A 20,562-nucleotide genomic window follows, 5' to 3' on the forward strand; every position below is an offset into this window, starting at 1 on the left:
TTGACTAGAGGAATTAGTCAAATTAGGAGTACTCTAAACAATGCTCTGGGGCAAGGTGGATGCAGCAGAGGACAGCAGGCCACTGGCCAGCCTCAGCATCTCTGACTGTGTGTTTGCAGCCCCAGCGTGAGATGCTCCCGGCCATGCAGTCCAGGGAACCAGGCCTAGAGGACAGGTCTGTGGTCCTGCTGCTGGTGTGCGGGCACGGGGAGCCGCTAACCCACGAGGATAAGGGCGGTCCACCCTCTCTTACCATTCACAGTCATCGCACAGGAAGTGAAATTGGCTGTCTTGCAAAGGAAAACAATTCTAATTTTTACTTTCTGACTTAAAATGAGTATTGAAGCATGGATGACATGCCATGTATAAGCCAAAGGCCCTTAGTTACCAAACAGTCTATAAATTTCCAATTCTATAAGCTTGTCATTTGCAGCATTCATTCAAATTTAGGTCAGTGTATGTTTTCAGTTTCTCGATTCTTGGTTGCTTCCAACACAGAGTGAAATGGAAAACAAAACCCACGATCTTCTTCCAGCTTCTCTCGTAATGCAAACAAACAGCATTTATTTTACAGTAGAAATATGCAATTCTACTGTCATTCTATGGAACTCTTTATGATATATCTACTTATAAGATACAACGGACAAGGACTTGTTCATCTTTCTAATATGAGGGAAGACAAGTGAACAGAACATCTTCAAGATGCTGGGAGCACTGAACTTGCCTTTAAAGCCACCGTGGACTTGCCCTCACCCCCTCCCCCAAGCCCTAATTCGTGAGAAGACGTGGTGTGGCCAGGAGAATGCATCTGAGGAGGAGGAATCTCAGGCTCTTCACGCTGCCTCCCAGGGGCCTGGCACAGCCCTGCGTCGCCCTGAGTGACCTTTGCCAAAGCCCACAGCGGCGCCAGTCACAGACCACCCCTCCCACCTCCTTCGTCATCCTGGCCCATGAAGCACAGTTCTGTCCCTCAAGACTTACTTAATCCTGGTACAGCCTTCAGTATACTGCTGACACCACGTAAACCTTCATTCAGTGGCCAAAGAAACACGATCCCCTGGGACGGAAAAACCCTCCCTCAAGTCTGGAAACCCAGGCAGTCAGTCCATCACCCGAGGTCCCCCAAGGTGGACACAGGGGCAGAGTATAATAACTGCATCCTGTCCCCTTCCCTTGAAGGCGTGATGATCTTCTGAACAGGGTGACAACTCAGAGAAATCCCTAAAGGTGGACACCCATGTCCTGGTGTCCACACATCTGGCCAGATGTGACTCTAAACTGGGCCACTGTAAGAACCAGCTTCACTCACTGTCAAACCACGGGGTTATTCTGTGACGTCCAGCAGCTAGTGTGGTCTTCTTCTCAGCATCAGTGACTTTGCCCGGAGCTGCACCTTGTCTAGACACAGTTTACCGGTCTGTAATGGGGAACTGAGGCCCCCTGGCCACGGGACAGCTGCCTGGGGCACCAGAGACTGAGCTTCAGAGCACAGTGGTGGACCCTGCCCTCACCCCTCCAGCAGACGGCTCACACGACAAGCCCTTCCACAAGGAACACTGAAAACAGTAATACCATTAAGACTGTAAGTACATTTTGAAATGTATTATTTTTCCCTGATAAGTCTATCATGTAAATCTGTAATTAGGGACTTCTAAAATAGCTAACTTTTTTTTTCTTTTTTAACACAATATGCTGTAATTGTCTATTAAGTCAACGAGTACTTAGGGACTCTTAAAACCGCTGATTACTTGCCTGCTGTTATTTTGGAAGAACAAATCCTAAAGATTCCTTATGAAGTTCTCCTTAGGATGAAATTGGAAATGTGTTGTTACCTGGAAAAGTTAACAATCTTCACTTTTTTCCTCAGAATAACATCTGTCCACCATCACATTTATCACTCCAGATCTGGACTATATCTGTATTAACTCTTTTTTTAAAAGAAATAATTTTATGTATTTATTTATTTTTGGCTGTGCTGGGTCTTCATTACTGCACAGGCTCTAGTTGTGGCTAATGGGGGCTACTCCCCCATTAATGGGGGCTGTTGTGTTGCACAGGCTTCTCACTGCAGTGGCTTCTCTTGTTGAGGAGCACCGGCTCTAGGATGTGCGGGCTCAGTATAGTTGTGGTTCCAGGGCTTTAAAGCCCAGACTCAGAAGCTGCGGTGCAGGGGCTTAGTTGGCCCACAGCGTGTAGGATCTTCCCGGACTAGGGATTGAACCCATGTACCCTGCATTGGTCGGTGAACTCTCCACCACTGAGCCATCCAGGAAGCCCCTGCTTTAACTCTTATTCTATAATCTACAGGGATTTCCATCTCTGACAGAATAAAGCTTTTCTAATTCCCAATTAGAAATTGAGTCCCAAATGCTCTTAATCCCAAAGGTCCCAAAGAGGGCTTTATTAATCATTCATTTCTTAATGCAGATTTAAGTCATTTATCTCTCTTAACAGGATAAACAACATACCAGCCCATATGGTGTATTTACAAGTTGTACTGTCATATTTATACATCTGCTATGGAATGAACTAAATGGAGTAAAAATGAGCTGTATCTTTTATCAAATTATGTTCTAGTATGCTTATTTATGCTTAACAGTTAAATAAATTAGCAATGCTCTTGAGGTCCTTAGATAAATTACAAAGGTTATAGATATTGTTATTATAGTTTGTACTACTATTAATATACATTTTAACTTCATAATAATGTTTTGTTTAATTTATTTTGCAATCAAGTTTCATAATTACTTCCAAATATAAAACAAACAGAAGCTAAAGAAAGAACAATGACAAAATTATTTCGACATGGAAGCCAGCGAGGAAATCTCCATTTTCTGCCTGTCAGTTTCCTATTTATGAAAGGTTCTTTTGTTAGCTGTGGGGGTGTTGGCCCATGTGTGTCCTACCAGGCATGAATAGACTAATTGCACAGCTACTACTCAAGAATTCACTCTATAAAGGCTAGGCTTGTCTCCTGAGATGCTTCTGGTTTTGGTATAAGTGATTAAGTAACACTTAGAGATGGATAAACAGATAAATATTTATTGGAAGCCAGACACTAGCAAAATGTTGACAGACACTCCACTCATGAAGCTTACAGTCTCACTGGGACTAGTGACAAAAAGAAACAGACAATTAGAGTAATTACAAACTGTGATATGCACAATGGAGCAAAGGAAGTGGTGAAATGCAAAATCATAGTGAACGCGGCCAGGGAAGGCCTTTCTCACAAGGGACCGGTGGAGATGAATTCTAAAGGGTGGGAATGAGTCATGTCTTAGAAGAAGAGATGGACTGTTCTGGACAGAGAAGATGGCTTATGCAAAGGCCCTGGGGTGGAAAGAATTCTTATTTAAGAAACTGAAAAGGGGAGTGAGTGGAATAGAGGCAGGTAAAAGGAAGACAAGGAGGTCAGACGTGTGTGTGCTGACCTTCTCTCTCTTTGTGCATTTCTCCCTCTGATCTCATCCAACCCACTCCTTAGGCTGGCACTGAGTGGGCATTAATTTGTAAACAGTGAGCGCCCAGTCCAGGCTGGGGTGAGGGCCAGCTATTTGCTTCCCCTGGTATACTACAGTATGACTGTGTGTCATTAGGAAGAGATCCCACTAAAGATCCCACTAGAAGGTGATGGTGTAGTAGTGGGCAGGGGCCAAGTTAATGGGCCCAGGGCTGTCCTTTGGCTTTGGCACAGCCTGTGTGGGACTCTGAGGGACCCAGAAGCCCATCCATGCTGCTGTGAGGAGGCACAGCATCCCTTAAAGGGCTGGAAGATAAGCAGAGGCAGGGGTCAAGATACGAAAGCCACATAAAGAGCTGAAGAGCCACGAGTGCAGACTAAGAAGAGAGGCAGGAGCAGCCTGGGGGACAGAGGACAGGGTGCGGCCCACGTGGAGTGAAGGAGGGTAAGCGGTGCTGAACTGGGAAGGTGAAGAGAAGAGCTGCTGACACCCTCTCGTCAGACACCCGGGAAGCCACTGAACAACAGTGAGAACAAGTGTATGTCACCTGTGGCACATTCATGATTGTGTGACTGTGAGTTGTAATAAGAAGTATAGACTTGCCAGGAGAAATAAATCACTGTGAACGGTGACTGCAGCCATGAAATTAAGAGACACTTGTTTCTTGGAAGAAAAGCTATGACAAACGTAGACAGTGTATTAAAAAGCAGAGAAATCACTTTGCCGACAAAGGTCCGTCTAGTTAAGCTATGGTTTTTCCAGTAGTCATGTACAGATGTGAGAGTTGGACCATAAAGAAGACTGGATGCTGAAGAACTGATGCTTTCAAACTGTGGTGCTGGAGAGGACTTTTGAGAGTCCCTTGGACAGCAAGGAGATCAAACCAGTTAATCCAAAAGGAAATCAACCTTGAATATTCATTGGAAGGACTGATGCTGAAGCTGAAGCTCCAATACTTTGGCCACCTGATGTGAAAAGCCAACTCATTGGAAAAAATCCTGTTGCTTATTGAGGGCAGGAGGACAAGGGGGTGACAGAGGATGAGATGGTTGGATGGCATCATCGATTCAATGGACATGAGTTTGAGCAAACTCCAGGACATACTGAAGGACAGGGAAGGCTGGCGTGCTGCAGTCCTTGGGGTTGCAAAGAGTCAGACACAACTGAGTGACTGAATAACAACAACAAATAGATGTAGTCTTCACCTCTGTCCTGGCCCAGAGCTCCTAAGACCTTTGGAATTTCAGGGGTCTTATGCAGCTCAGCTGGTAAAGAATTCACCTGCAGTGCGGGAGACCTGGGTTGGGAAGATCCCCTGGAGAAGGGAAAAGCTCCCCACTCCAGTATTCTGGCCTGGAGAATTCCACGGACTGTATAGTCCACAGGGTCGCAAAGAGTCGGACAAGACTGAGAGACTTTCACTTCACTTCACTTTACTTTATTACATTAATGATGTGACTGTGCAAAGCACCACAGAATGGGGGCTGGGTGTCAGGAGAAGCAACCGCTGATCAGAGGTTTGGAGCTTCCAGTCCTGCCCAGTCCCAACTCCTGACCCCAGAGAGGGGAGAGGAGCAGAGACTGAACTCAAGCTCCAGTAGCCAAGGACTGAATTGCAGCACCTCTGTAATGAAACCCCTGAAAAGTCCCCAAAGCATGGCCAGGTTGGTGAACCCCCATGGAATCTGTGGGAGAGGGGGTTTTGGGAAGGGCAGGGAAGCTCCATGGCTCTCCCCAGACCTCACCCTAAGCATCTCTTTCACCCGCTGCTCCCCAGATATATCCTTTTATAATAAACCAGTGATTGGATGAGTAAAAGTTTTCTCAGTTCTATGAACCATGCTAGCAAATTAATCAAACCTAAGGAGAGGACAGTTGGAACCTCCAAATTCATAGCCAGTCCCTCAGAAGCACACGTGACACCCTGGACTTGCGACCCCTGTGAGAACTGGGGATGAGGATGCTGGAGTAGGGGAAGCAGTAATGTAGGACTGAGCCACCACCTCCAGTAGACAGCATGTCAACTGCAAATTGGCACTTGCCACGTGCATTTGCCATCTACCTCTACCAGCATTAAATCTTGTGCTGCTGCTGCTGACCTTCAACACACCCTGAAAGGAGTTCAGGGTGGAGAGAAGAAACAAGTTGCTCTGTGCTCCAGGAAAACCTGGTAGGACTGGTCTTCAGATAATTGGATATTCTCAGGAGCTCATTTTATGAGCCCAATTCTTGTATCTCCTTGTATCTAGAAAAGCTCTAAAATCCTTCATGGTGTCAACTGTTTCTCGTGACTAACAGAAGCTTCATGAGATTGGAAGAAACTTTCTCCCAAAAGATAAGTGCTTGATTGCATATACACCCCCTTCACCAAGATCACGTCTACATTGTCCTTTCCTCCACCTCTTTGGAACAGCCTCTCATAGCTATCTGAGGTGCTGTCTCCAGGGCTGCAGTCTGCATTTTGCCCCAAATAAACCTTAACTCACAGCTCTCATGTTGGGTACTTTTTTAAGTTGACAAGTGTCAGATTTGAACTGGACCGTGGGACACCCAGCTGGTGTGGGGAAAAAAATTCACATGCACATTGGAATTGGGTACAAAGAGTATTCCAATTTTTATTTTAAAGAACAGCAAAGCTCTTTCATGCTTAGTTTCATGGGGCTTACAGGGCCTGCTTATCTCAAGTCTATGTCAATCACTCTCAGTGTTTGGAACAGTCCTACATGTTATTCCACATTCGCTGAGACATCAGCGACCCCTTTATGGACAGTTCAATCATAACAAGGAAAAAACCAGACTGGTTGTTTTAAGTTGTAGGCAGTCAAGTCAACTCCCAATTTTCTGGATCAATGAAGAGAAACGGCAGTCTAGGAAGCAAATGTGCTTGTACTCTTCACCTGCCCATTCCATCCTGCAGGGCTGCTGAGCCCAGACAGCCAGCGGCAGGCAGTAAGGTGGTTCAGGTACTTAATCTCACAAGCCTGCGAGTCCCACAGGTGAAGAAACCTGCCCAAAGCCACAGGCATCAGAGCAGAATGGAAATTTAACCCAAGCTTCCCTAATTCCAAAGTCCACCATCTTGCTTCTCAAGCTCAGTTAATTTCCAATGCAAAAAATATCAGGCATCCCATTGCCTGGTGGAGTGGGTAATTTGCAGGCTTTCCTGGTGGCTCAGGTGGTAAAGAATCTGCCTGCAATGTGGGAGACCTGGATTAGATTCCTGGATTGGGAAGATACCCTGGAGAAAGGGAATGGCTACCCACTCCAGTATTCTTGCCTGGAGAATCCCATGGACAGAGGAGCCGGGTGGGCTACAGTCCATGGGGTCACAAAGAGTCAGACACAACTGACTAACACTTTCCCTTGGGCTTCCCAGGTGGTGCTAGCAATAAATAACCCAACTGCAAATGCAGTAGACATAAGAGATATGGGTTCAATCCTTGGGTCGGGAAGATCCCCTGGAGGAGGAAATGGCAACTCACTCCAGTATTCTTGCCTGGAGAATCTCAGGAGGAGCCTGACAGGCTACAGTCTACAGGGTCCCTAAGAGTTGGATATGACTGAAGCGACTTAGCACGCAATAATGTAATAAAAGAAACAACCTCTATTTAAATAAATTTAGCATCAAATGTGATTGGGATTTCAGTTTCCCAATGCTATGACTAAAAATACTGCCAAGAGGCAATCCTGTAGCTGTCTGATGTGGTCCTGATATTTTTATCTTTTTAAGGACATTTAGGGCATGCAAAGCACAAGAAAAAAGATCCTGACACCTCAGTGCTAACTCTTAAGTATTTAATTTTGATTCTATGTGTAGAAAAAAATCTACCCTGAAGGATTATACATCAGCTAAAACAGGCAAACTGTGCCCTCCTGGCCTGAGGAAAGGAGATCTCAACGCGGCAGTGGGCACAGGTGAAGTGTTGGTTAGCACCTGGCCAGTAATGGAGGCTAAGAGGAGGTCACTTGGCCACATAAGCTGGCACTCTTCCTGGCTGAGTGGAGACATTCAAGTTTCTCTTGGCTGAGTGGGGACATTCAAGTTTCTCTCTCAAGAGGCTTTTCATAGTTACCTTTTTAAGAGTTTTCGTGATGGAATACCATGGGTTACTAAATATCATAGTCTTGGCCAAAACGTACTGCACAAGGATTCCCACAGAAGTGTGGAGTCATCACGTGCAATACATCTTGGCTTGGGTTCTGCAGTGAGAATGAAGACGCTGATGAAATGGCACTGGAAGAACAGATACAAACTCATTTAAAAAAACAAAATTTTAATTGATTCTAATAAGATCTGCATGAAGACCAACAAATCCGACATGTGCTTTCTTGTGGCCTCTCCACCTTTAGAGGCCACCACTGTCCCTCCGCTGGTCCAGGCCCCTCATGAGCTCCTGAATTCAGGTCAACACCCTTCTAGGAGCCTGGCTGGACTGGCCCATCTGCTCTGTCTTCAAAACCATGGTAGCAATCTGCATTTAGTTTTACTTGTTCATAAGCAGCAATTTTATTATACTTCTTGTACTTCTAAACTGCAGATCCTGCAAACATAAATTAGGAAGTCACTGAAGGAAGAAAAATATATATACTTTCTTTCGATTTTCTATTCCTTTGTTTCCAAGGCATGTATTATAATTCTGAGCTACAGATCTGTTGAAAAAGGGTCAAAGGAAAATATTCATAAAGAAAAACAGATGAGAAGAACAGATATAAAAAGTGTATACCTCATATTTTCTTTGATTGCTCTTATTTTCACAGAATGCCCCTCATAGATGACCTGCTGCTGTACCTTTTATAAAAATTCACTAGAATAAATCAATAAAACAGATAAAGTGCAAGTCAGGTTCTGCCTCCACCAAATAACAAGGTAGATTAGATGATTTCTAAGTCCTTTTCCAAGTCCTAAATGTTGAATAGTCTTTTGCAGCATTTGATCAATAAGGCTATCATATTATATAAAGTACTGAAGGCAACTGATGAATTATATAAATACAACTAAAGTAAAACTACAGAGTACAATGTCTGAAAGTTAAAACATCTAAAATATAAGAAAATTAATATTGCTAAGATGACTTTGTTCATATATGATAAGATGCTGGGTTTGGCTTTATAGATCTACTTACAAAACATAATTACTTAGATCGGATTATCAAAGATATTGGACTTACAAACTTGGTTTGAGTTATATGAGTAAATGCTTTGACTTAAAATAGCATGGGTGGTAAAAGATGATTTGATGTGGCTGTTTGTACAAGTACACTCACAAGAGATGGCACAAGAGTGAAGATGCTACATGTGGTCCAAGCTACAGAGCAAGCAATCCTGCCATCTCCTCAGTCCTCAGGCACTGACTGTGGGGTGTGACTTTCTGAAAATGAAGCAAAGAGAGCAATGGACAGAAAGGTGACGTACTGTCGTCAGAATCTTGTAAGGCCAACGTTCAAGGCACTATGAGTAAACCTGTTACGTATAAATGAAGTAATTCTGTTCTTGGTTGAAGTGGCAGAAGGGTAGGGCAAGAGGTTAGCAGAGGACAGACCATGACTGGCCTGGTATGGGCACAGGAGTCTTGAGTTGAAAGATGCTGGTAAAAGGTTAGATTTCAATTTTACACAGACTATTAATATTATGGCAAAGAAACAAGACAAGATAGTAAAGAAGGTGTTGCAATATCGATGCTAGACCCTCAAATTTTGCTTTTCTGTAGGACTCAGACCAAAGAATTATCTCTACTTTCCAGTGTAAAAAGATTCTGTGATAAATAAGTAAGAAAATAAATGCTGGCAGCACTGTTTATAATAGCCAGGACATGGAAGCAACCTAGATGCCCATCAGCAGACGAATGGATAAGGAAGCTGTGGTACATATACACCATGGAATATTACTCAGCCATTAAAAAGAATTCATTTGAATCAGTTCTAATGAGATGGATGAAAATGGAGCCCATTATACAGAGTGAAGTAAGCCAGAAAGATAAAGAACATTACAGCATACTAACACATATATATAGAATTTAGAAAGATGGTAATGATAACCCTATATGCAAAACAGAAAAAGAGACACAGATGTACAGAACAGACTTTTGGACTCTGTGGGAGAAGGCGAGGGTGGGATGTTTCGAGAGAACAGCATGTATATTATCTATAGTGAAACAGATCACCAGCCCAGGTGGGATGCATGAGACAAGTGCTCGGGCCTGGTGCACTGGGAAAACCCAGAGGAATCAGGTGGAGAGGGAGGTGGGAGGGGGGATCAGGATGGGGAATACATGTAACTCCATGGCTGATTCATGTCAATGTATGACAAAACCCACTGCAATGTTGTGAAGTAATTAGCCTCCAACTAATAAAAATAAATGAAAAAAAAAAAAAAAGAAAAGAAATGCTGGAGTAGGATTATGTGTGTGTGTATCTGTATGTATTTTTGCTTTAACAATGGGGGTGTAGATGATACATATATATATACATATGTGTGTGTGTGTGTGTTGTGTGTAGAACTACGAGTATGTCTTAAAGTCTAGGTATTTAAAACTAAGACTAATAATGCAGATTTGAATAATTATAAAACATAAGGTTAATCAGGAAACCTATAATAAACTACATCAATAATAATTAATCCAAACAAAGGGCTTCCCAGGTGGCACTAGTGGTAAAGAATCTGCCTGCCAATGCAGGAGACGTGAGACCTGGTTTGATCCCAGATGAATTTAGACCTAGCTCAGTTTTCCCCGACTAAAATGTGGAAAACAAAGATTCTTCTAGACTGCATTATCAAAATAATTCCTTAATGACGATAACTCTTCATTTATACAAGGCATGTCTTTTAAGGCTTAATTATGAATAACTGGCTTTCAGTGTCGCTATAATACCAGTTAATCAATTCACCTATGTGATATTGAGCTTTAAAACACCTACAATGACATGAAAAAACAGCACTGAGATAATCTTCAGGCTAAGTCTTTAAAAACCAACAACACGAACAGCAAGATATGCACGACGTGGCACTTCCAGGGGATGACCTGTGATATCACACCATGCAATGGGGTGAAGGTCAGGGCTATCTGCATCCACCCAGCAGTAGTATTTGTGGTCCCAGCCACCAAAATGAACCTGTTGGAAATTAGTCCTTGGTCATCAGTATACCACTACGCCTGTGTCAAAATATGAGAAAACAGACCTCTGAAGTTGAGATTAAAATTGTTATAATCTCACATGCTGAAACAATACTGAAAGCGTGCTATGAAACAGCTTTCTGATCTAGCCACCAAAGGCGGTTGCACCAGTTTTTCCAAGAAATTAAAGAAGTTGTCACATTAAAAAAAAAAAGAACTGTCAAGGATTGAATAGAACTTGAAAGGGTAGGACCCATCTGTTTTCCCAACTAGAAATTCTATGATATTTTTCAAAGAACACTTCCTGTCCTGCAGCCACTGCAAACAGTGAGAGTCACCATCGGACACCAGAATAAACCTCAAGCTGACAGGAAATGCATGGGGTAAAAGGAAGCAATAAATCTTGATATCCTGAGAAACGAAGAGAGATGGAGCCATTGGATCCAAAGAGGCAAAGAAAGCGAAACAATATGTGCTATGAGGTAGACGGATTAAGAGTGATCCTAATAAAGAGTGATTCTAACAGCTATGAAAGGACAATTCTGGAAAGTAGTCAGTTTGCGCTGAGGAGAAAAGATCGCCGTTCGTTCAGAGCTGAGGATGCAACTGGAGATGGGAGGACAAAGACCAGCGAGGACAGAGCTCCGAGAAGGGGACCCCAGAGTCTACATGGGTTACTCACAGGACCTTGGCCAATGGCCGGACTGCACATGTGTGAGGTGAGACTTGGTGGACAGCAGCTGAAACAGAGCTGAGAAGAAGACAAAGATAGGGCTCAGATGGAAAAGAATCGCAGGCAACGCGGGAGACCTGGGTTTGATCCCTGGGTTGGGAAGATCCCCTGGAGGAGGGCATGGCAACCCACTCCAGTATTCTTGCCTGGAGAATTCCACAGACAGAGGAGCCTGGTGGGCTGCAGTCCATGGGGTCACAAAGAGTCAGACGCGACTGAGCGACTTTCACTCAAACTGGAGGACACACCGCTGGAGAACAGAGAAGCCAGAGTGGAGGGACCTCAGCAACACCTTGAGGATTTGACTGAGCCACCAAAAAGACACATGCTAGAACCACGTCCTAGATAACGGTTACTCCAGACCAGTTCTAAAAGAGGCTAAAATAAAGCCTCGACAAGATGAAGAAGAACCACCAGTAATCAACTGTCTGATAAAATATTCTTTTCAAAGCAAGACAAATACTCCCAACTCTGTACACTATATCATTTATTATGTTCAACACAGAATAGAATTTTATTAGATATGCAAATAAACAGATGAATGTGACCCATACTCAATTTTTAAAAAGCCCTTCTTTTTTAAATTTTGTAATGCAATAGTTTGCCTTTCAAAAGCAAGGAAACCACCTCTAAACACAAACAAGGCAGGCCAAACGCTCCCAGATCCAGTGTGCAAGAGAGCTAAGTCTTTCTAGTTCAGCTATAGCTATTGGACCAAACCTGGGAATCCTATGCGGAATTTAGGTCTAAAACTGAAGAAGTAAAAAGAAAATATCTCTAAAAATGTTTTGAAAGCAGATAGACATGATTTTTTCTGTTCTCTATTCAACATTTTCCCCTTACATTTACATTAAGAAATATTAAATTACTCTTTCCAAGGCTGTATATAATTACTGACGATGAAAACAGTAGAAATTTAAAATAGCCCTTTCTAGTCCAGTGATATGATGCCCCCTCCCCACAACGGCCATCTAAACTTGGAATTTATAACCAAATTCTGTATCCATATATGTCTTTATGAAAGATATTTTCATATCTTTGGATCTTCATAACTTGGGAGGAAAATCCAATTTTAAAAATTCTAACCAGATTTTCATGTTACTAAAGAAGAGTGGCAGTTTAAGAATATTTACAAAGAGTCCTTTTGTAAAGTGAAGAATCATTCTGAAAACCAAATCATCTCCAGCACTGTATTTCATGCATTTATGATTTTTCACATATTTGGGTTTGCATAAAGTGGAGTAAATATATAGACCCTTCTTGCCCAGATTTTGATGAACTGAAAAACAAAGGTCGGAAAATGAAATTGGCCACTGTCTCAAGTTCCTATCCTTAAACAGACAGTGAAGCTTCCTGATGGTATTACCACTATATGCACTAGTTATTAATGGTCAGTAAAATAACTGAGACACTTAAGAACTATATCGGCACATAAATAATCCAAGGACAAATCCTTCACACAACTCCAAAGCTGACGATTGTCTGGACTTGCACCATCTTTCTTGCTTTGCCTCACCATTTGCTATCCCACATCGGGGGCTTCCCATGGACCCAGGCATTCTGTCCCTGCCTCAGTCATCCGGCTGCCTCCAAGGTTCCTGACACCTTGGCTCACACATCTCCACGCCTCAAAAACTGTCAGCTAAATAAGACGCATGATGGTAATTATCACCCCTCTCTGTTCCTTTGGGCAGTTGGATAATAAGCAGCTATTTATTGGGGAACAGTGGAGCTCAGTTTAATGCTCAATCACAATAATTTCATTAGCCTAAGTAACTATTATGCTTGTTTGTTCCTGCTATATGGTTTTTAAATTTTTACTTTCCATTTCAACAGGCTTATTGGATACGTGTATTTTATTTAAGAGGCCTCAAATCTATTTCAAAGGCTTGTGGTGAATGAATTATAAGCACCTATATGTATGATGTGAACTTATTTAGAAAGAGGTTCTACTGTACCTGAATCCATGTAGCTTTAAATGAATACACGGTTTCAGTTAATGAGACTTAGCCTTGAATTTCATTCTAGAAAGAAGAACTGAGTTTTCATACATTATCCCAATACCCATTACTCATAACTATTCACGCTAATGAGACCACAGTGAATCTTACTTCCGAAGATGCAGGGCTCTGCTGGGGGCCAGATGGGAGAAGCAGGAAGAGGACTGAGGCCAGACACCTGTTCATGGCAGGACTAGGACGCTTGTGCCACATTTTCACAAAACACCCCACAATGTAAGGACAGGCATGCATGGTAAGGCGAGGGGAGTCCTTTTGCTGTGAACTTTTGCATTTCAGGCACAGTTGTAATACACACACACACACACACATTCTCGTTTAATGACCACTATACTTTGTTTTCATGGATGATGGAAAGGAACCTTTTAAGAGGTTTGCAGGGATCAGACAGCCAGTAAATAGCAAAGCCAGACTTAAGCTGAGAAGAGTTTACTGAGAGAACCATCCAGAAATAAAAATTGTGAGGTTATCTGGTAGCACTCTACCTAAGAACCTACCGGAGTAGAGGGAAATTACATTTTTAAAATTAAAAAAAAAGGCATTTTCTGCCATTTGCAGGGACATGGATGGATAGAGTACACACTGTCATCCAGAGTGAAATAAGTCAGAAGGAGAAAGACGAATATCATATAATGTGGCTTATATGTGGAATCTTGAAAAATGGTATAGATGAATGTATTTGCAAAGCAGAAATAAAGTCACAGATGTAGCGAACAAATTCTTATAGACACCAAGGGCAAATTCTTTTACACACCAAGGGCAGAATTCAATCTCCCATAAACTGGGAGATTGGTATTGATATATACCACACTACTGAATACTATGTATAAGACAGAAAACTAACAAGGACCTACTGTATAGCACAGGGAACTCTACTCAAAGCTCGGTGACCTGAATGGGAAGGAAATGCAAACAGCGGGGATCTATGTATACACAAAGCTCATTCACTCTGCTCTATAGCAGAAAATAACACAGCTTTGTAAAGCAACTAAAGTCCAACACAAATTAATAAGAATATAAAATGGTGTTTTCATAATGAAAACAAAGCAACATGGAATAAATAACACAGGACTGCCATTCAGAACTACCCCCAGTTTTGCACATGAAACATTAATTCCATGTTGAGTTCATCGGTTTGCTATATACTATCTGTGTCTATCCAGGCAAGAACTGATGTCGAGGGACCACAAAGGAAAAGAATTAGAACAAAAGACTCTATACTTTAAAAAACTACCCTTGTCATGTAATAGCTCCATCTGATACAAGAAGCTACTGAGATACACAGGGGGCAGGAAATGTGCATTTCCAAGCAACTGATGGGAATTTGAAAACCTTGACTCTCCGGAGCGACTGCTCAGTATTTGGAACCATCAGCCCCTCCGTTCCTTTCTTCCTTCCCACTCCAGGGAGATCATCTCCATTCCCTTCCCCCGCTAACCTCCTCCTTCACAAATACAGCTCCCTCACCTCCTATCTAGTTCGTTCCTATAATAAGGAACACAACTTTATGGAAAACAACTTGTCATTAAATTAAAAAACCAATAGTTTCACCATAGCCAATCTAAAATTCTTTCATTTGTCAAGGTCACTGCCCAATTCATCGTATTTCTTGGGCAGTGGTTTTCAAATTTTAGTAATAAGCAAAGTACCAACTGTCCCCTTTCCCCATCAGGATTCGAATTTGGGGCTGGAGGAGTGGACATCAGGAATAATACCTGGAAATCACATTTTCTTAAACTACATGTCCTAGATTACTCTGAAGATGGGTTCTGGATAAAAACTTTGAAATGCCTCTTTAGGGGGATACCATGGAACAGTTGTTTATCAACTGAATTTGCCATCAAACTCAGAGTTATAGCCAAAACAATTTTTAAAATGTAATTTTTTTAAGGCCATAGACTTTTTTTTTTTTAATTTTGTAAGACAATGAGTCCAAGAGAAACCCGATGGAGGGCCTAATGCAGAGGACATTCAACTCTCAATGACTCCATTTCTGACAAATATGTCTACATAAGTTTCTACTTCTCTATTTCTACAGTTACTGCTATAACAAATACAATTAGATTATCCCATAAGATATATTTTTGCCAAAGGATTCTTGCAAGAAATAAAAATGCCAAATTTCTAACAGCATCCCCAGGGCTTTAATCTTGGTTAACAAATCTTTAAATATTTCATCAGAGTTGGGCGTGAAACAGCCAAACTTGGGGCTCCATGGCCAGATGTGTGGGTAGTGTCTTAGGAAGAAAAACCTCCTTCATAAGTGGTGTGAGGACAAACTCTCTCAAAATGAGTTTACGGTTATAACTAACATAAATATTTTCAAAAGCTCTGCCATTAAGATTTGTAAAGTTTTAAGCACTGAAGCAGCTCTGGCTGCAGGTTCCCTGCTAATGTTTTGGAGATTTCTGTTGCAATATATTCTGGCTCAGGCTTCCCTGATGGCTCAGTGGTAAAGAACCCGCCTGCCGGTGCAGGAGACATGCATTCTGTCCCTGAGTCAGGAAGATCCCCTGGACAAGCAAATGGCTACCTACTCCAGTATTCTTGCCTGGTAAATCTCTCGGACAGAGGAGCCTGGCAGGCTATAGTCCTTGGGGTCGCAAAGAGTAGGACACGACTGAGTGACTGAATGACAACCATCCGCCCTCCTAAGTCAGTTAGGCTCTGCTAATGCCCCAGCAGGGTGGGCTTTGGTTAAGGAGCTTCCCCTAAAGGCAGCCCTGTTAAGAAGGATGGAGTACCCTGATACACTTTCAAATGATTCCTCTGCCCCTTCTGCTGTCAGATGTGTGATGGGTGTTTTCTCCTAGATTTACAACAGCTGAGCTCCTGGTTAAACTTCGCCTAGCTCCTATTGGTAAATCTCATAACACTTTAAGTGCCCCCCACCACAACTTGGTCCCCTGGAGCTTTGAACTCTGAGCCTCCAGTAAGCCATCAATTACGGTTCAGGTCCTCCTGCCCAGCCCAGGTTGGCTTCTGCTCAGCAACTCTGTTCCAGCGAGCCGTGATGCCCAGTGTCCACCTGTCTGTCTCTCCAATCTTGGGGGCACCTCACTTTTGATTCCAAGAAGAGCTGTCGGTTTTCAGTCTGTTCAACTTTTCCTTGTTGTCAGAACAGACTGACAACTTCCAAGTTCCTTCCATGTGGAATTTGAAACTGAATGTTTCTTCTAATATTTTTTGTCACCAGTACTGGATAATATTTGGAGTATATGTGTTGAAGCATTTTAACACTCTATTTGTTGGATGAATGAACAAACAAGTGAATGTATAAATTCAGGTATGGCCATTCAAGTTATGTAAACAGTACTAAACAAACACATCTAAAGAGCCCATCTGCAAATCAAAACCACAATGAGGTACCACTACACGCCAGTCAGAATGGCTGCTATCCAAAAGTCTACAAGCAATAAATGCTGGAGAGGGTGTGGAGAAAAGGGAACCCTCTCACACTGTTGGTGGCAATGCAATCTAGTACAGCTGCTATGGAGAACAGTGTGGAGATTCCTTAAAAAACTGGAAATAGAACTGCCATATGACCCAGCAATCCCACTGCTGGGCATACACACTGAGGAAACCAGACCTGAAAGAGACACGTGCACCCCAATGTTCTTCGCAGCACTGTTTATAATAGCCAGGACATGGAAGCAACCTAGATGCCCATCAGCAGACGAATGGATAAGGAAGCTGTGGTACATATACACCATGGAATATTACTCAGCCATTAAAAAGAATTCATTTGAATCAGTTCTAATGAGGTGGATGAAATTGGAGCCTATTATACAGAGTGAAGTAAGCCAGAAAGAAAAACACCAATACAGTATACTAATGCATATATATGGAATTTAGAAAGATGGTAACGATAACCTTGTATGCAAGACAGCAAGAGAGACACAGATGTATTGAACAGTCTTTTGGACTCTGTGGGAGAGGGCAAGGACAGGATGATATGGGAGAATGTCAATGAAACATGTAAATTATCACATGTGAAACGAATTGCTAGGTGCTCGGGGCTGGTGCACTGGGATGAACCAGAGGTATGGGATGGGGAGGGAGTTGGGAGGGGGGTTTCGGGATGGGGAACACATGTACACCCATGGCGGATTCAAGTCAATGTATGGCAAAACCAATACAATGTTGTAAAGTAAAATAAATAAAGAGCCCATTTAAGTTTAACCAAAACCTTATCCATTTATTCTATAGACATACCTCTGGGCTACCAACACTTTTTTTCCCTTCGAGTAAGATGATATTGAAACATGTGAAAGTTGCTTGGAATTCTTCTCAGGCATTTATTCTTTGGGATACAAAAGGGAACACATAAGCCTCTAGATTATGATGACTAACATGTCATGGATTTAAAAAAAAATTGTTTTAACTAAAATTGTGATCTCTCTATATTGAGGGGACAGATGGAGGGAAGAGCATGTATGGGGGAGGCAGTGCGTGGGGGAGGGAAGAGGCTCTGTCTACACAGCAAGGATCCCACAGCACATCATGACGGTGCAGAACAAGGCTATGTTTGGAGTCACAGGTAAATACCGTAACGATTGGCTCCAGTAATGGACAGTGGATGCCTCTGTAGAGTGCAAAGAGTGGGAGAAGGAGGTCTTGGGACTAGTGTTCAATAACAAAACTAGGAGAGTTACTTTTTGCACTTCCTATATGAGTAGCTTTGATAAAGATATAAACAAAGTTTTTAAAGATGGGCTGTGTTACGAATTTAAAGTTCTCTACAACTTTCTCATATTTCTACACATCGCTCTCTCTGAAACAAGTAATCCATCTAGCTGACTGCAGGAGACTTCTCCTCTTTCCATGTATAACTGAGTGATTAGCTCAGTCACAACAATGTGTTCTGAAAATGGATCACATTTCTGGAGAAAATAAAACATGTTCAAGCCAGTGCATAACTTTCAAGCAATGGAGGAGAATGAATGTTTGCAATTAACATGTTTGCTCATGTTTCCTTATGTATTTGTTTGTAAGTCAATATCAGGAATCTAAATTATGTCTGTTGAAAATACCTTAGTTGCCCACGGGGTTCTTGGTACAGGAAAAAAAAAAAAATTCACAAGCTATTTATCCTCTAAAATTCCGCAGGTCACACAGCTTAACATAATGTAAAATAAAGTATAATACAAATATCTAATCATCTCAAGCTAGTTTTCTGGTTTATTTTAGATAAAAATCCAAAGAAATCATCATTGCCAATCAGAAACTATTTCCAGTGTTTCAGTTCATGTGTTCCTGAATATTTAGGCCTATCCATTCATTTCTTGGAGAAGGCAATGGCAACCCACTCCAGTATTCTTGCCTGGAAAATCCCACGGACGGAGGAGCCTGGTAGGCTGCAATCCATGGGGTCGCTAAGAGTCAGACATGACTGAGAGACTTCACTTTCACTTTTCACTTTCACGCACTGGAGAAGGAAATGGCAACCCACTCCAGTGTTCTTGCCTGGAGAATCCCAGGGACGGGGGAGCCTGGTGGGCTGCCGTCTGTGGGGTCGCACAGAGTCAGACACGACTGAAGTGACTTAGCAGCAGCAGCAGCATTCATTTCTTGCCTTTCTCCCACTTTTCTACCTTGAAAGCCTTGGTTCTGAAATCTGAAATCAGCAACTGTTGGCCTTCATTCAGATAATATACCAGTTCTGCCAACATCCACACAGATCATCCTTAATAAGTAACTAATTATATTTTACATTATGTTTATGATCATATACAAATATATTTTAATATAATCATACATATGATTATGTTTATACTTATATGGGCTTTCCGGGTAGCTCAGCTGGGAAAGAATCTGCCTGCAATGCAGGAGAGTCTGGTTTGGTTCCTAGGCAGGAGGTTTCCCTAGAGAAGGGATAGGCTACCCACTCCAGTATTCTTGGGCTTCCCTAGTGGCCCAGATGGTAAAGAATCTGCCTGCAATATAGGAGATCTGGGTTTGATCCCTGGGTCAGGAAGATTCCCCTGGAGAAGGAATAGCAACTCAGTCCAATATTCTTGCCTGGAGAATTCCATGTACAGAAGAGCTTGGAAGGCTACAGTCCATAGGGTCACAAACAGTTGGACACAACTGAGTGACTAACACTTTCCCTGGTGGCTCAAATGTAAAGAATCTGCCTGCAATGAAGAAGACCTGGGTCAGATCCCCGAGTCAGGAAGATCCCCTGGAGAAGGGAATGGCAATCCACTCCAGTATTCACTTGCAATATAATTAATATTGAAATTTTAATGTAAATATTTAATATTTTAATAGTGTTACTAAGGATCTTAGCCCTTAATAGATGATCTATAGTCTACTTAGCCATATTTTTTTCAGTAAAGGGACAACTATGGCATCAGAGTCATCACTAGCTTAAAAGCAGGCACAGTGGGAAGAGGCCCATGGAGCGATGACAGCCCACATGCTATATGGCCCGAATAATATCCCAGCCAGAGCAGGGCATCTAACAGGAAGGTCTCTGATTCTCCACTTGATGCTCTGTGGTTCTTAGCCTGGAGCTGCCAAGACAAAGAGCACCGGAGGACCAGTAAGGAAGACAGAGGCCCCCAGACAGGACATCTGCAATAAAGATGCATCTGACACAGGCAGCTAGAAGCGCCGAGAAACTCCAGTCACTTCGCTCTAGGTGGGCAGGTGAGCGAAGCCCTCGTTGCCCCAGCAGAGCGGCTGCTCCTCCCAGCGTGGGGCAGGGGAGACACTGTGGTCTGTGGGTCTCGTCCACCAACCTCCAAGGTCAGTGTCCACCAACATGTATGGTGATGCTGTCTGCTCTGAGCTGGTCTGCAAAGCATTCTTTAAAATTCCATTTTGTTTTGCTAGCACAGGAAAAGCAGGCTTTGTCTTTGTTTAGGCAACTGAGAGCAAACCCACCTGACCTGCAGAAGAGGGTCCAGGCTCAGCGGTGGGTGGTCCAGGGAAGGGAGGCAGGTTTCCGTCCAGCCTCAGAACTCCCGTCACCTCACCTGAAGTGTGGAACCCCGGAACCTGTGCACCCCAGAGATGGACTGGCTAACACCTCACCTCCACCAGGTGCCGGGTTACCTACTTGTATAATTACCCAGTAATGCTGAGCTGACCGACCTGCCAGGGTTTCCTCTCTGGTGCTAGGGTCGCCCGGGTCTGAGAGCAGGGCAGAGAGTCCTGTGACCCCGTAATCTGTTTGGGCAGATCCCCTGGGATGAGTCAATCACGCCAAGCCTGACTGTTTGAGGAACAAAT

General features: G+C 42.9%; 1 protein-coding gene across 1 annotated transcript in view; it reads right to left on the reverse strand.

Moving 5' to 3' along the window:
• Positions 1–20,562, reverse strand: part of L3MBTL4 (L3MBTL histone methyl-lysine binding protein 4) — a 234,929-nt gene that overhangs the window by 109,919 nt on the left and 104,448 nt on the right. Inside the window, 1 exon segment of the mRNA XM_061130916.1 lies at positions 10,442–10,570. Coding sequence (XP_060986899.1) covers positions 10,442–10,570 — 129 coding nt within the window.

This window comes from Dama dama, chromosome 27, assembly GCF_033118175.1.
Source record: "Dama dama isolate Ldn47 chromosome 27, ASM3311817v1, whole genome shotgun sequence".
NCBI classification, from domain to species: Eukaryota; Metazoa; Chordata; class Mammalia; order Artiodactyla; family Cervidae; genus Dama; species Dama dama.